A 13,993-nucleotide genomic window follows, 5' to 3' on the forward strand; every position below is an offset into this window, starting at 1 on the left:
TTTTATAACTTCCGCACCTAATCTACCCTTTTAATTCAGCGTCTACCTATAATCTACACCTTTGCAATAATGTAAGTCATCTTCATACTCAGATATACTATAATGGCTAATGAATGCTATTAGCTAGTCTGTTTACTTCTTTATCTGGCTACATGTTTGTTCTGATGGTAATAAGTACTCATCAGGTAAATAAGTATACAGATTCAGTACCACTAACACATCTTCAATCTCAAAATACATAACCGTCCCTCAACCTGCGAGTGCTCTTAGTCTATTTTTATTTGTTTTCATTAAAAGCCTGTAACACTGACCTTGTTGGACTCAGATCAAGTATACTTGAGCTATAGCTCTTGGACTGTCAGGTGCTTCTAAATACCATAACATGAGGTACATAAGATTTGAATTTGTATCCTCCTTCCACTTATATATTGCTATACTTGCTCTGAACATCAAATAATATGAGGTATATCCTTATACAGAAATAGGGCTTACGTAGACACCCCATATTCTGACGATAGAAATCTCTAGTAGTAATATAGTAGTATATAGATATAGTAATACTGATAGCAATGTATAAACTACAGTAGTTTGATAATTATCAAATATCTAGTAGAGTTTTTCAATATCTGTTCATTTGTCACCCAATGAGATGTTGAATCTCACCGTATGAAATTGAGTCACTGATAGAGTCATATTCAGGGCTCATTTGAACATGTCTTGTTAGCAGGTCAGTTAAAAATGAATTCAACTAGTATATATTTTCATTATCTTGGTTCTTGTCTGTATTCATCTTATCTTGTTAATGCAGCTCTTTTTAGTATGGTTATTTAAACTTTCTAGATTCTTTGATACCTCTTATATTTTATTTATGGGCAGGTGACGCGCCACTGTCACAGTTTTCATCCTAAAGTTAAGAATCTGGAAGATCTCAAGCTACATGTTAAGGATCTCTCTACCCTGCCTAGATCACTTAAGCTATAGACATCTCACACTAATTACTGACTCACAGTCTACAGTCATCCCAACGTCTTTGAACTCTTCTGTTTCTTCTCTTACAGCTTTAAAGTGTAAGTTTCAACTTCTTTTTCTACCTCCTCATCAGACCCACTATGTTCATCCTAGTTCCTCCTTTCTTCCTCTCCAGTGTGACTAATGCTCCTTCTCCTTGTTGTATCTCTGTCTTGCCTTTTTTCTTTTGTCAGCCTATCTCTCTCTCACCTGTTTATGGGCAACCATAGATAATATTCCTCTCTTCTCAGGTAACAGACTTATTTAAGATTGGTTATTATTCTCTAAAGAATATTTATATAGTGAGAGTTGTGACACTCTACTTAAAAAGGTAAGACAACTTTTCTCAATAATAGACAACCCTAGTATTAGACATCATCTTCTCTACTACCCTTTACCGCTACCATTGTCTTATCAAACGCTTCTAATCTCAACCGAGTATTTTTATTTTACACAATGTTATCTCATTTCCTGTCCTGTCCACGGGCTTTATGATAGTCCACAGATATGTTTCATATGTCTGTGATTATGTGCCTCACAGACAATGTTTACATGCCTGGTCTAGCATTTGCTAAAACTGAAAGATGAATTGCTACCCATTCAGTGACTCACCTTTGTCTCACAAATGGTAAAACCAATACATACTGGTAGATAAATGAGCTAATCCGGGAAGATCACATTGAAGATGTGGACTCATTGCTACCACTTACTGTCTTCAAATGAAACAACTTGCAACACATGGGTGGTCCTTTTTCGTTGTAATAGCTTGATAACTGTTAGTTTACATTCAACACTGGAGGAGAGTGGAGAGAGCTTGAGTTGGATGTAAAGAGCAGGGATCTGCTTCCGTTATGGTGAGAATATATGTACAACATTTCATATGAACAATTCATAAATAATGATGTATCTAGGACGTATTCATCTCTGGAGGATAGTGGAAAGGGCTTGAGTTGGATGATTTCAAATCGTCACATAGACAAATACAGCCATACTTCGACTTACGAGCTTAATGCGTTCCGAGACTGAGCTCGTATGTCAATTTACTCGCATGTTGGTGCAATTTATTTATATATAGAACAATTAAATCTATATTGATTGGTTTCCATACTCTAAAAATGCAAATAAAACACTCAAAACAAGATATTGTAACATAAATAACATGTTGGTTATTGTCTTAACTTACCACATGCTTTCAAAAAGCAACCAATAAAAATTAATTCAAGGAAATGTGATTAATTAGATTGCAAATTTAAATACATGTTGTATACAGTAGCAGCTAACGCTAACATTTGCCAGGGAGGGAGATATAAGTGTTATCCTTCATTACAACAGTTGAGTTTGATAAATTTGGATTTTATCAGTCTTAAAAACAAACTTAGAAGCGAACCCAAAAGCAAACTTTCATTTTTAACTTAAAAAGTGATTAAAATTTTTTCGGCGTTCAGTTTGAAATTTCTCGCTGGTTAGCTAATTTTTCTTTTGTTTCGCTTTCACAACTAGCCGACCGTTTTAAGATAAACCTATCTAAGGACGTTTGCCTTTGTCGCCCTTTCAACATGTTGCAATTAGGACGAACACAGGTGTCGTCACAAAGGGTTAATGCACGACCACTAGCCAACTTGTTCGAAAGTCTATTTTTATAGTTTTGATAGATAACACCGGTCTTTTCATATAGGCCTTTTCGCCTTTATTGAAACATCGTTTCAGTTACGCTGTCACCGGCCAATTGTTTATCTTTTATCCAATGCCTGAGCAGTCCCTCCATCAGCGGTCGTGAAGATTGATGCGCCATTTAGAAACTATGGTTAGTTCTTTTGCAAACTAAAGGCCCTGAATATAATCCTTCTGTTTGATAATTGTGGATGTATTTCTGTCATATTGTTGAGCTAGCTCAATCACGCATACACATTTCGCATATTCTACAATAATTTTCCTTTTAGTATCAATTGTTATCATTTGCTTTTTCTCTCCATTATTTTTCATTTTACTGGCAAACTTTTAGTCTACGCTCAGTACTTTTAATTCACATAGTTCTGCACTGAAATGCGCACAGAAAAACACGGTACAAAGGCATAGCCTGAGCAGTTGAAAAGTACAGAGTGATGCTGTTCTCATAAAACACCTCCGGCATACTTGGCAAATGACTCACGTGCTCGTATCTCAAACATTGCTCGGATGTTAGGGCTAAAAATTGCTTAAAAGCTGGCTCGTATCTCAAGTTTCTCGTACGTTGGAGCACTCGTAAGTTCAAGTATTACTGTAATCCAGGTTTTAAATTTTTCATATAGATAGTACATTCAGTAACCATAATAACATCGATTCATAATAGTCCTTGGCTTTTGCTATCGCTCAAATAGTATACTAAATGATCGTCAATTATGATCTGAAAATTTCCTCCTGCTTTCACGAAATTTGGCTGCTTGAGAGCATTGATGACTTTTATAAGGCACATGTACCATGCAGCTGACAGATCGCTTTTAAAGAAGACGCGATACAATTTTTTTGATATTTTATACACTTAATATTACATTTAATAACTTTTTTCATATTTAGATTTGTATTAAAAATAGGATGGGAACCATTATAAAAATCACAACGATGCATTGATAAGTACTCAACAATGCCCATATGTGAAATGCACTGCAGTTGCAGTATACTTTATGTATTGATATATATGTGGTTGCATTAGCAGTTTAGTAGCAGTAGTAAGCGATTCACGAACATGCATTATGCAGTAACAATGCGTAATGCATGTTTGTAATTGCATTTATGCAAGAATGCAATTATGCATAATTTTGTATTGGAGTTAACACGTGAGTCCATATGCTTGCAATGATATGGGAGTTAACAGGCGAGTCCATATGCTTGTAATGATATGGGAGTTAGCATGTGAGTCCATATGCTTGTAGTGATATGGGAGTTAGCATGTGAGTCCATATGCTTGTAATGATATAGGAGTTAGTATATGAGTTCATTTGCTTGTAATGATATGGCAGTTAGCATATGAGTCCATATGCTTGTAATGATATTGGAGTTAGCATGTGAGTCTATATGCTTGTAATGTTATTGGAGTTAGCATGTGAGTTCATAAGCTTGTAATGATATGGGAGTTAGCATGTGAGTCCATATGCTTGTAATGATATTGGAGTTAGCATGTGAGTCCATATGCTTGTAATGATATGGGAGTTAGCATGTGAGTCCCTATGCTTGTAATGATATTGGAGTTAGCATGTGAGTCTATATGCTTGTAATGATATGGGAGTTAGCATGTGAGTCTATATGCTTGTAATGATATGGGAGTTAGCATGCGAGTCCATATGCTTGTAATGATATTGGAGTTAGCATGCAAGTCTATATGCTTGTAATGATATGGGAGTTTGCATGCGAGTCCATATGCTTGTAATAATATGGGAGTTAACATGTGAGTCCATATGCTTGTAATAATATGGGAGTTAGCATGTGAGTCCATATGCTTGTAACGATATAGGAGTTAGTATGTGAGTCCATATGATTGTAATGATATGGCAGTTAGCATATGAGTCCATATGCTTGTAATGATATTGGAGTTAGCATGTGAGTTCATATGCTTGTAATGATATGGGAGTTAGCATGTGAGTCTATATGCTTGTAATGGTATGAGAGTTAGTATGCGAGTCCATATGCTTGTAATGATATGGGAGTTAGCATGTGAGTCCATATGCTTGTAACGATACGGGAGTTAGCATGTGAGTCCATATGCTTGTAATGATATAGGAGTTAGTATATGAGTTCATTTGCTTGTAATGATATTGGAGTTAGCATGTGAGTCCATATGCTTGTAATGATATGGGAGTTAGCATGTGAGTCCATATGCTTGTAATGATATGGGAGTTAGCATGCGAGTTCATATGCTTGTAATGATATGGGAGTTAGCATGTGAGTCTATATGCTTGTAATGATATGGGAGTTAGCATGCGAGTCCATATGCTTGTTATGATATTGGAGTTAGCATGTGAGTTCATATGCTTGTAATGATATGGGAGTTAGTATGCGAGTCCATATGCTTGTAATGATATGGGAGTTAGTATGTGAGTCCATATGCTTGTAATGATAAGGGAGTTAGCATATGAGTCCATATGTTTGTAATGATATAGGAGTTAGCATGTGAGTCCATATGCTTGTAATGATATGGAAGTTAGTATGTGAGTCCATATGCTTGTAATGATATTGGAGTTAGCATGTGAGTCCATATGCTTGTAATGATATAGGAGTTAGCATGTGAGTCCATATGCTTGTAATGATATAGGAGTTAGCATGTGAGTCCATATGCTTGTAATGATATGGGAGTTAGCATGTGAGTCCGTATGCTTGTATTGATGTGGGAGTTAGTATGTGAGTCCATATGCTTGTAATGATATGGGAGTTAGTATGTGAGTCCATATGCTTGTAATGATGTGGGAGTTAGTATGTGAGTCCATTTGCTTGTAATGATATGGGAGTTAGCATGTGAGTCCATATGCCTGTAATGATATAGGAGTTAGCATGTCAGTCCATATGCTTGTAATGATATAGGAGTTAGCATGTGAGTCCATATGCTTGTAATGATATGGGAGTTAGCATGAGAGTCCGTATGCTTGTAATGATGTGGGAGTTAGTATGTGAGTCCATATGCTTGTAATGATATGGGAGTTAGTATGTGAGTCCATATGCTTGTAATGATGTGGGAGTTAGTATGTGAGTCCATATGCTTGTAATGATGTGGGAGTTAGTATGTGAGTCCATATGCTTGTAATGATATGGGAGTTAGTATGTGAGTCCATATGCTTGTAATGATGTGGGAGTTAGTATGTGAGTCCATATGCTTGTAATGATATGGGAGTTAGTATGTGAGTCCATATGCTTGTAATGATATGGGAGTTGGTATGTGAGTCCATATGCTTGTAATGATGTGGGAGTTAGTATGTGAGTCCATTTGCTTGTAATGATATGGGAGTTAGCATGTGAGTTTATATGCTTGTAATGATATAGGAGTTAGCATGTGAGTCCATATGCTTGTAATGATATAGGAGTTAGCATGTGAGTCCATATGCTTGTAATGATATGGGAGTTAGCATGTGAGTCCGTATGCTTGTAATGATGTGGGAGTTAGTATGTGAGTCCGTATGCTTGTAATGATATGGGAGTTAGCATGTGAGTCCGTATGCTTGTAATGATGTGGGAGTTAGTATGTGAGTCCATATGCTTGTAATGATATGGGAGTTAGTATGTGAGTCCATATGCTTGTAATGATGTGGGAGTTAGTATGTGAGTCCATATGCTTGTAATGATATGGGAGTTAGTATGTGAGTCCATATGCTTGTAATGATGTGGGAGTTAGTATGTGAGTCCATATGCTTGTAATGATATGGGAGTTAGTATGTGAGTCCATATATGCTTGTAATGATGTGGGAGTTAGTATGTGAGTCCATATGCTTGTAATGATATGGGAGTTAGTATGTGAGTCCATATGCTTGTAATGATGTGGGAGTTAGTATGTGAGTCCATATGCTTGTAATGATATGGGAGTTAGTATGTGAGTCCATATGCTTGTAATGATATGGGAGTTAGTATGTGAGTCCATATGCTTGTAATGATGTGGGAGTTAGTATGTGAGTCCATATGCTTGTAATGATATGGGAGTTAGTATGTGAGTCCATATGCTTGTAATTATATGGGAGTTAGTATGTGAGTCCATATGCTTGTAATGATGTGGGAGTTAGTATGTGAGTCCATATGCTTGTAATGATATGGGAGTTAGTATGTGAGTCCATATGCTTGTAATGATATGGGAGTTAGTATGCGAGTCCATATGCTTGTAATTATGTGGGAGTTAGTATGTGAGTCCATATGCTTGTAATGATATTGGAGTTAGTATGTGAGTCCATATGCTTGTAATGATGTGGGAGTTAGTATGTGAGTCCATATGCTTGTAATGATATGGGAGTTAGTATGTGAGTCCATATGCTTGTAATGATATGGGAGTTAGTATGTGAGTCCATATGGTTGTAATGATGTGGGAGTTAGTATGTGAGTCCATATGCTTGTAATGATGTGGGAGTTAGTATGTGAGTCCATATGCTTGTAATGATATGGGAGTTAGTATGTGACTCCATATGCTTGTAATGATATGGGAGTTAGTATGTGAGTCCATATGCTTGTAATGATATGGGAGTTAGTATGTGAGTCCATATGCTTGTAATGATGTGGGAGTTAGTATGTGAGTCCATATGCTTGTAATGATGTGGGAGTTAGTATGTGAGTCCATATGCTTGTATTGATATGGGAGTTAGTATGTGAGTCCATATGCTTGTAATGATATGGGAGTTAGCATGCGAGTCCATATGCTTGTAATGATAGGGAAGTTAGCATGCGAGTCCATATGCTTGTAATGATAGGGAAGTTAGCATGTGAGTCCATATGCTTGTAATGATAGGGAAGTTAGCATGTAGATCCATATTAATATTAATAGAAAGTTGTTGATAAACTGTTGAATTTGGAGTTGTCAAACCTCCTTAACTACACGACTAGAACTTTATTTACGTACAAGCAGATATTTTTTACTTGATGAGCCTTTGAAATGTAGGGTCAAGTCAATGTAGGGTCATTGTGAACAATTACAAGCTTGTTTTTCTGTTATGTTTAGGTTTTTAGTTTGTCGGTGGTTTTTTTTCGTAGGCTGGGAATGAATTAGTTTGTATTTAGTAATTTTGCGTAGGAAAAATTGATTTGCAACCAGCAAGAGTTTACATCCTCACTTAGTCCCGGAACCCATTAAGCTTGTATGTTGAGGTATGACAGTATATGCTTATGGTTGTTGGTTGTTACACCAGTTCCATTATATGCACCATAACTGGTATCTTTCTCACTGCTATTATATTGTTGGTAGACATGATCGAGGTCACCTGCTTCCACATGTCAGAAGTCTACCATGTAATCATCTTGGCTGTGATTGAACATCACTCTAGCAATATTCTCTACTTGACTACTAGCTCTGAGGTGTGAGGGTTGAGAGAATTCACTGTGGTAAGTACAACTGTTTTTTGGTATTCAGTTGTAATCAAAGCAAGAAATAGTATAGACACTATTGTTTATATGCTTCGAATTCAACACAGTAGACGCTCCTATTACATATACCTCCTATAACCTTAGAGGTTGATTTGCAACAAAATTCACATTACCGTTATGTGATATGAAAAGGTTCAACGTGTCTTACTCTGTTGTGATGTAGGTGCAAAATATATGGAAAGGTGATTACAAGCTCTTAAAAGCTAAAAAACAAACAGAAAATTGCAGCCACTCAATTTGATGAATTTATAAGGCTCGTGTACTGTGCAGCTGTTGAATCTCTTTTTAAAAGAGACACAACACTTTTCAAGATTTCGTATAGCCTAACTTTTCTATATTTGGACTTTTACACAAGATTTAATATAGTTTTTCCAAGTTTAGATTTATGTTAACTTGTCTTAACAACATGCTTACAACTGGCTTGTGTCCATTATACAAATTGCACTGCACATTGATAATTACTCGCTGATGTTTGTATGTAAAATACATTACAGTTGGAGTAAATTGTTGCTTGGATACCTATGTAGCTACATTAGCAGTGCAGAACAGTAGTAAGTGATTCACTTCTTTTTTGACATACTCCGAAATTTATGTCAAGCCCGATTGAATCATCAAACAGGGCAGGTTTTGCTCACAGGTCATATTTTACAAGCCTGGTCGAGCATATGCTGAAACTGAAAGAGGAATTGTTATCCACTCAGTGATTTACCTTTGTCCTACAAGCAGTGTAACCATTCATTATTGGTAGATAAATTAGCTACTCCCAGTAGATCACATTGGAGTTGTATACTCATTGTTACTTCCTGTAGCCTTCAAGTACAGTGGCTTGCTATACATGGGTGGTCCTTTGTGTGGTAATAGCTTTGCAACTGTAAGTTTACATTCATCACTGGAGGAGACTGGAGAGAGCTTGAGTTGGATGTAGAGAGCTGGAATCTACTTTTGTTATGGTGAGAATCTATGTACAACATTTCATATGAACAATTCATAAATACCGATGTAATTGCTTCATTTTACTGACATCTGTACAGGGTTCAGCATAATAGTGTTTGCTCTGAACACCTTGGTACTCTATGATGCTTTTTTTGAACTCACTGAACACTCTATGATTTTTAAAATATGACAGTAAGCTAAATGACCGCAATAACTTAAAAGTTATTGTTCAAAAATTATATTTAACAACAACGATATTACTATAAAAACTTTTTTGAGCTCATGATAAAGATGGGAGACAGTTCAAAACTTCCTAGTACAGAATTTCGCTTGTGCAGTTGGTATAAAAAATATAGATCCCATGTAAAGCATTTACTTGTGGCTTGGGCATATTCAAACTTCTGAAATGCTGGAAAATGGAGAATATTAAGCTGTTTTATGTGTTGTGAAGCTATTGTAATACATTTGATAGTAATATAGACATTTCAACTAGTCAATCCTGCAAACTATATTGAATATGATAGGCATGAATTGCTGAAGTAGGGATATAATATTACTGTATTGTTAGACCGCATCATGTAAATCTTGGTTCCCATATCGGTAGTGAGACCCCGGCAGTAATCTTATGCAGCAAAACACTAGTGACGCTAGGCTCACACATGTAACTAGCATTAGTCCTAGATTTGTTTTAAATATTCATAAAATGTCTTTTTCTTATAATAGACTCACTTGATGAATCATTTAAATATTGTTTCCGTTTTAAATTACTCAATATTAATACAAGGTTAACCGTTCACTGTGATTACTAGTGGCAAGCTATTCTGTAATTGGATAAGTTATATTTGCTTCAGCCAATCAAGAGGCAGATTGATGAATGAGAGGCGGAGACATTTTCAAGCTATAAAATACAGGAAGCAGCCAGCAGGCATATCACCTACAGAGCACACATAGGCACACACGCACGCACGCACACACACACACACGCACACACAGGTAAGTATAACTTCTCGGTTATATTAGCATCTGTTGATATTATACTTAGTGGGAATAATAGAGTAGAGGAGGAGAGACACTAAGTCAGTGTGATTATAATGTAACTCCTGAGACTATCACTCACTACCCTGAGGAGACTCATGGAATCTGTTCTCTGGTGAGGTTAAGTTAAGGTCAGGAGGCTCTGGTTTCATTCCTCAGTCATTTATTTACCTGCAAACATTTTTTACTGTAAATATGTCATATGCCTCTTATGAATAGAATGAGGAGCTCTGAAACTGTAGTTTTCAGCTGCTTCTTTTGCCTTTATTCTGGTCAGAATCAGCTGCAGGCCACGGATTGTATTTAGTCACCAGTTTTATATGAATTTAGTGTTTAAAGTAGGAGACTGTATGAATTTTAGATTTCCCATTAGATTTCTCAGCTTTGAGTATCACATTCCTAGTCTCCTTTTTATACTTGTGAATATCCAGGGTTCACCTGCAGAAACTCTGTTATGCTTGGCCGCTTTATAAGTCATCAGCTCACCCAAAGTCAGCAGTCGAGTCACAATTTGTCTTCATTTTTCTCTATCATATTTTACTGTATAGAGTATTTTACAGGATACAATGGAGCAATGGATTAGGGAATATATTAGAGCTAGTGGAGCTCCTGACATTATCTCTCTTAGGGCTGTTCTAACAACCACCCCTCCTGATCAGCTACTTCAGCTTATGACAACGATCAGAGGAAATAAGTCGTATACAGCTCTGCTATTGGCTATCTCCCGTGGCCACCCTCAAGTAGCGCATCTGTTACTCACTCCATTGAGAGGAATAGCAGATGAGTTACTGTTTGAGAAGCTTGAGAATTATAGGCGTACAGCTCTGTACTGGGCTGTAGAGAAGGGAGATAGCGAGTTAGTAGAGCTGTTACTTCATACTGTATCTTCTGGTAAGAAGTATGAGCTGATAGTTGAAAAGGATAGAGTGGGTTACACAGCTCTAACAGAGGCTGCATGGAAAGGATATACAGAGATAGTAGAGATTCTACTGATCAGCCTGTCAGTAGAGCAACGAGTCTCCCTGCTCAACATACAGACTATCAGCCTAGAAACAGCACTTCACAAGGCAGCCTACAGGGGACACACATCAGCTCTTCAGTCTATGCTGACCTCCGTTCCTCCTGGCAGAGTCTCTGCTCTCCTCAGTATGAAGAACGACGACAGTATGACTCCTCTGATGGAAGCTGAGTCTGAGGGAAGGAAAGAGACCGTAGAGCTGCTTAAGAGCTGGAAGCAGCCAGTATTAGCTGGTAGGATTATTATACAGTGTGATACCAGCTACTCACTTGTACTACTCTATTGCATAACTCTCTGCTTGTTCCCAGGGTATCTTTATAAACATACCCTGGGGAATTCCATCTACATTTCCCTTGCATAGAGACTGCAGTGGGCTGTAGAAGCAGTTCAGCTCTGTCTCTGTATTAAATGCTGTCAGTTCAGTCTCTTCTCTTCAGCCAACACTCAGCTCTTGCTATTTACTCATCACCTCTGCTCTCTTGGATAATTATAGTCTGAGTATTTTAATTCCTTATTCAAAACTGATAGGATTGAAGTGATGTTAGCAGCTCAACACCTTGTGGCAGCTATTAGTCAGCACTTAGCTGAACTGACCTGCTTCATGAATATTCTTATTACTCACTACAGTTTTGAATAGAAACATGAGCTATTTACTAGAATTATAGCAGTAGTAATTCTGACAGACGGACACAACTCTTATTATAGTAAATATTTTTCCTATGCAGCAGCTCTTGCTCTTGCTAAAGATAGAATCGCAATGTTTGAGGAAGCATAAAATATGGTATAGTTTTACTCAAGTTTTTACAAGTTCAAATACAGGTTCTCAGTCTATTATTACTCACTGAGTCTGTACGCCTGGTTGTAGCCTTAGAGAAGGTAAGTACAACATCCAATAGGAACTTATTGAATATTTACTCCTAGTAGCAACACTAGTTGATTCTCATTCATGAGTAACTCTTACCATAAACTCTTAGCAGTTGGTTTTAATGCTTTATTTCAACATTGTCACCAATTTCTCTAATAATAATTATTTAATTTTTGGTCTCAAATCGGTTTGCAATATGATAAGAATTCAAAATTAAGTTTGTTTGTACATCATTCAGCCTGCTGTCATAGTAACACTCGCGTTATCTCTACATGTAGCTGAGGCTACATGTAAAGATAACGGCTCTACAAGGCTATACTGAATGTGGTGAAGGTCTTTATATTTGTATGATGATCTGTCTTTTGATTGGATTGAAGCAATATTTATTTGTACTTTGTTGTAGTCCATGTTGCCACTTTTCAGCGGTTTGCTGCCCTCCATGAAGTTGACAGACGCAAAACAAAAGGTAAGCATAGAACAAGATTAGTTTTCTTTTGTAGTTGAAGCTGCCGCTGATAAAACAATTTATCAACTTGTAATAGCAGAATATCAGCCCTGATTATATTGTTATTTTAGAATTGACCAAACTAAAGGAGGAGTTAGTAGAGTCTCAACGACAGATTGTAGCTCTTCAGGAAGTGGATAATCATAAGACGGCAGGTAAGTTTTTAATTTTAGTAGAGCTGGTATTTCTGGTCATAAAATATGAATGACATCTATACACCTTCTTTGTATGTAGTACCTGCTATGTATGCACTATCACTGGAGTTCAGTTTAGTTCCTGCCCAGACATGTACAGCTAGTGCTCTATAAATAGCTTAGGATGAGTCATCCCCCTATCTTTTGTCTTACTTACCAGCTAGTCAGCTGACCTTGGTTCAGTGTTGAGTTGGCTAGTGTTAACTCTGGTTCAGTTGCTAATAAAGCTGTCTAATTGTAATGTTACATTTGCTTATTGCTTCTTATTGTAAGATGTAACAGTACCAGTACATGAGCCCTGATTTTATTATTATTTTAAAATTGACCAATCACAAGGAGGAGTTAGCAGCCTTAAAAAAAGCAGATAGTCAAAAGGCGGAAGGTGAGTGTCTCACTTTCAGCAGAACTAGACTCTCCCCTTGCATGTGATTAAATACTGATGTCTCTACACCTCATCACTGGGTAACAGTATATGAGCCCTGATTCTATTATTGTTTTAGAGTTGGCCAATCAGAAAGAGAAGTTAGTAGAGTTTCAGCAGCAGATTGTAGCCCTGAAAGCAGTAAACAATCAAATGACGACAGGTAAAGTTTTCACTCACAGCTCAACTGGTGTTTGAGTATTAACATTCACATGTTTACCGTTCATCAGTAGCAACACATATTGATTTACCTTCATGTATACTTTGTCTTGCTAGTTATTAACTTATAAGGAATATATATACTTAGTATTGGTTCACCATTGCTATTAGCTAGTCAGCAAGTATTTCTATTGGTTGATGTTCGATTGAGTAAATCACTCAAAACTGGTAGCTATGAACAGGTGAATCACAGGCTAAATTTCATTGCCTGGCTAAGCAGATTAGACTATAGTTTTGACATCTCCAAACCATCTTTTACAAACTTAATCTTAGTCTGAAGGATGGTTTACACAAGGTGGTTGTGACATGGTACAATTCTCATGGGTTGAGAGGAATTCTATTATAACTTCTAATAGACACTTATAAACGTCTGTTTATTTAGATACGGCTGCCATCATGGAGAGACTTAACAGACTCGATATATATCTGCGAGCTCCCACTGATACAGACGAGACAGGAGACCAGCTTCACGACTTACAGGGTTGATACCTTCTTCTCTGTTTAATTGAAATCACTTGTAGTTTTTGTTTAAGATTTATAATTAAATAAAATTTTATATTTATTCCTAACACGTTTTCTCCTTTCTACTAGCAGTGATTTTTAAGAACACATCTGTCCATCATTGAACTGCACTCGTGCTATATAATGCCACCTGCGTAGCTTGACAAAATTCCAAATATTTTAGACTGGCATAGATTAACATATGATATTC

At 36.9% G+C, this 13,993-nt stretch overlaps 1 protein-coding gene across 1 annotated transcript; it reads left to right on the top strand.

Moving 5' to 3' along the window:
* Nucleotides 1-10,625: 10,625 nt before the first annotated feature.
* LOC137398393 (uncharacterized) lies at nucleotides 10,626-13,767 on the top strand. The gene is made up of 5 exons (XM_068084500.1): nucleotides 10,626-11,310; nucleotides 12,346-12,408; nucleotides 12,519-12,602; nucleotides 13,142-13,225; nucleotides 13,664-13,767. Exons 1-5 carry the CDS (start codon nucleotides 10,626-10,628, stop codon nucleotides 13,765-13,767), a joined length of 1,020 nt encoding a protein of 339 aa, XP_067940601.1.
* Nucleotides 13,768-13,993: the final 226 nt, after the last annotated feature.

Source organism: Watersipora subatra, chromosome 6 (genome assembly GCF_963576615.1).
Source record: "Watersipora subatra chromosome 6, tzWatSuba1.1, whole genome shotgun sequence".
Taxonomy (NCBI): domain Eukaryota; kingdom Metazoa; phylum Bryozoa; class Gymnolaemata; order Cheilostomatida; family Watersiporidae; genus Watersipora; species Watersipora subatra.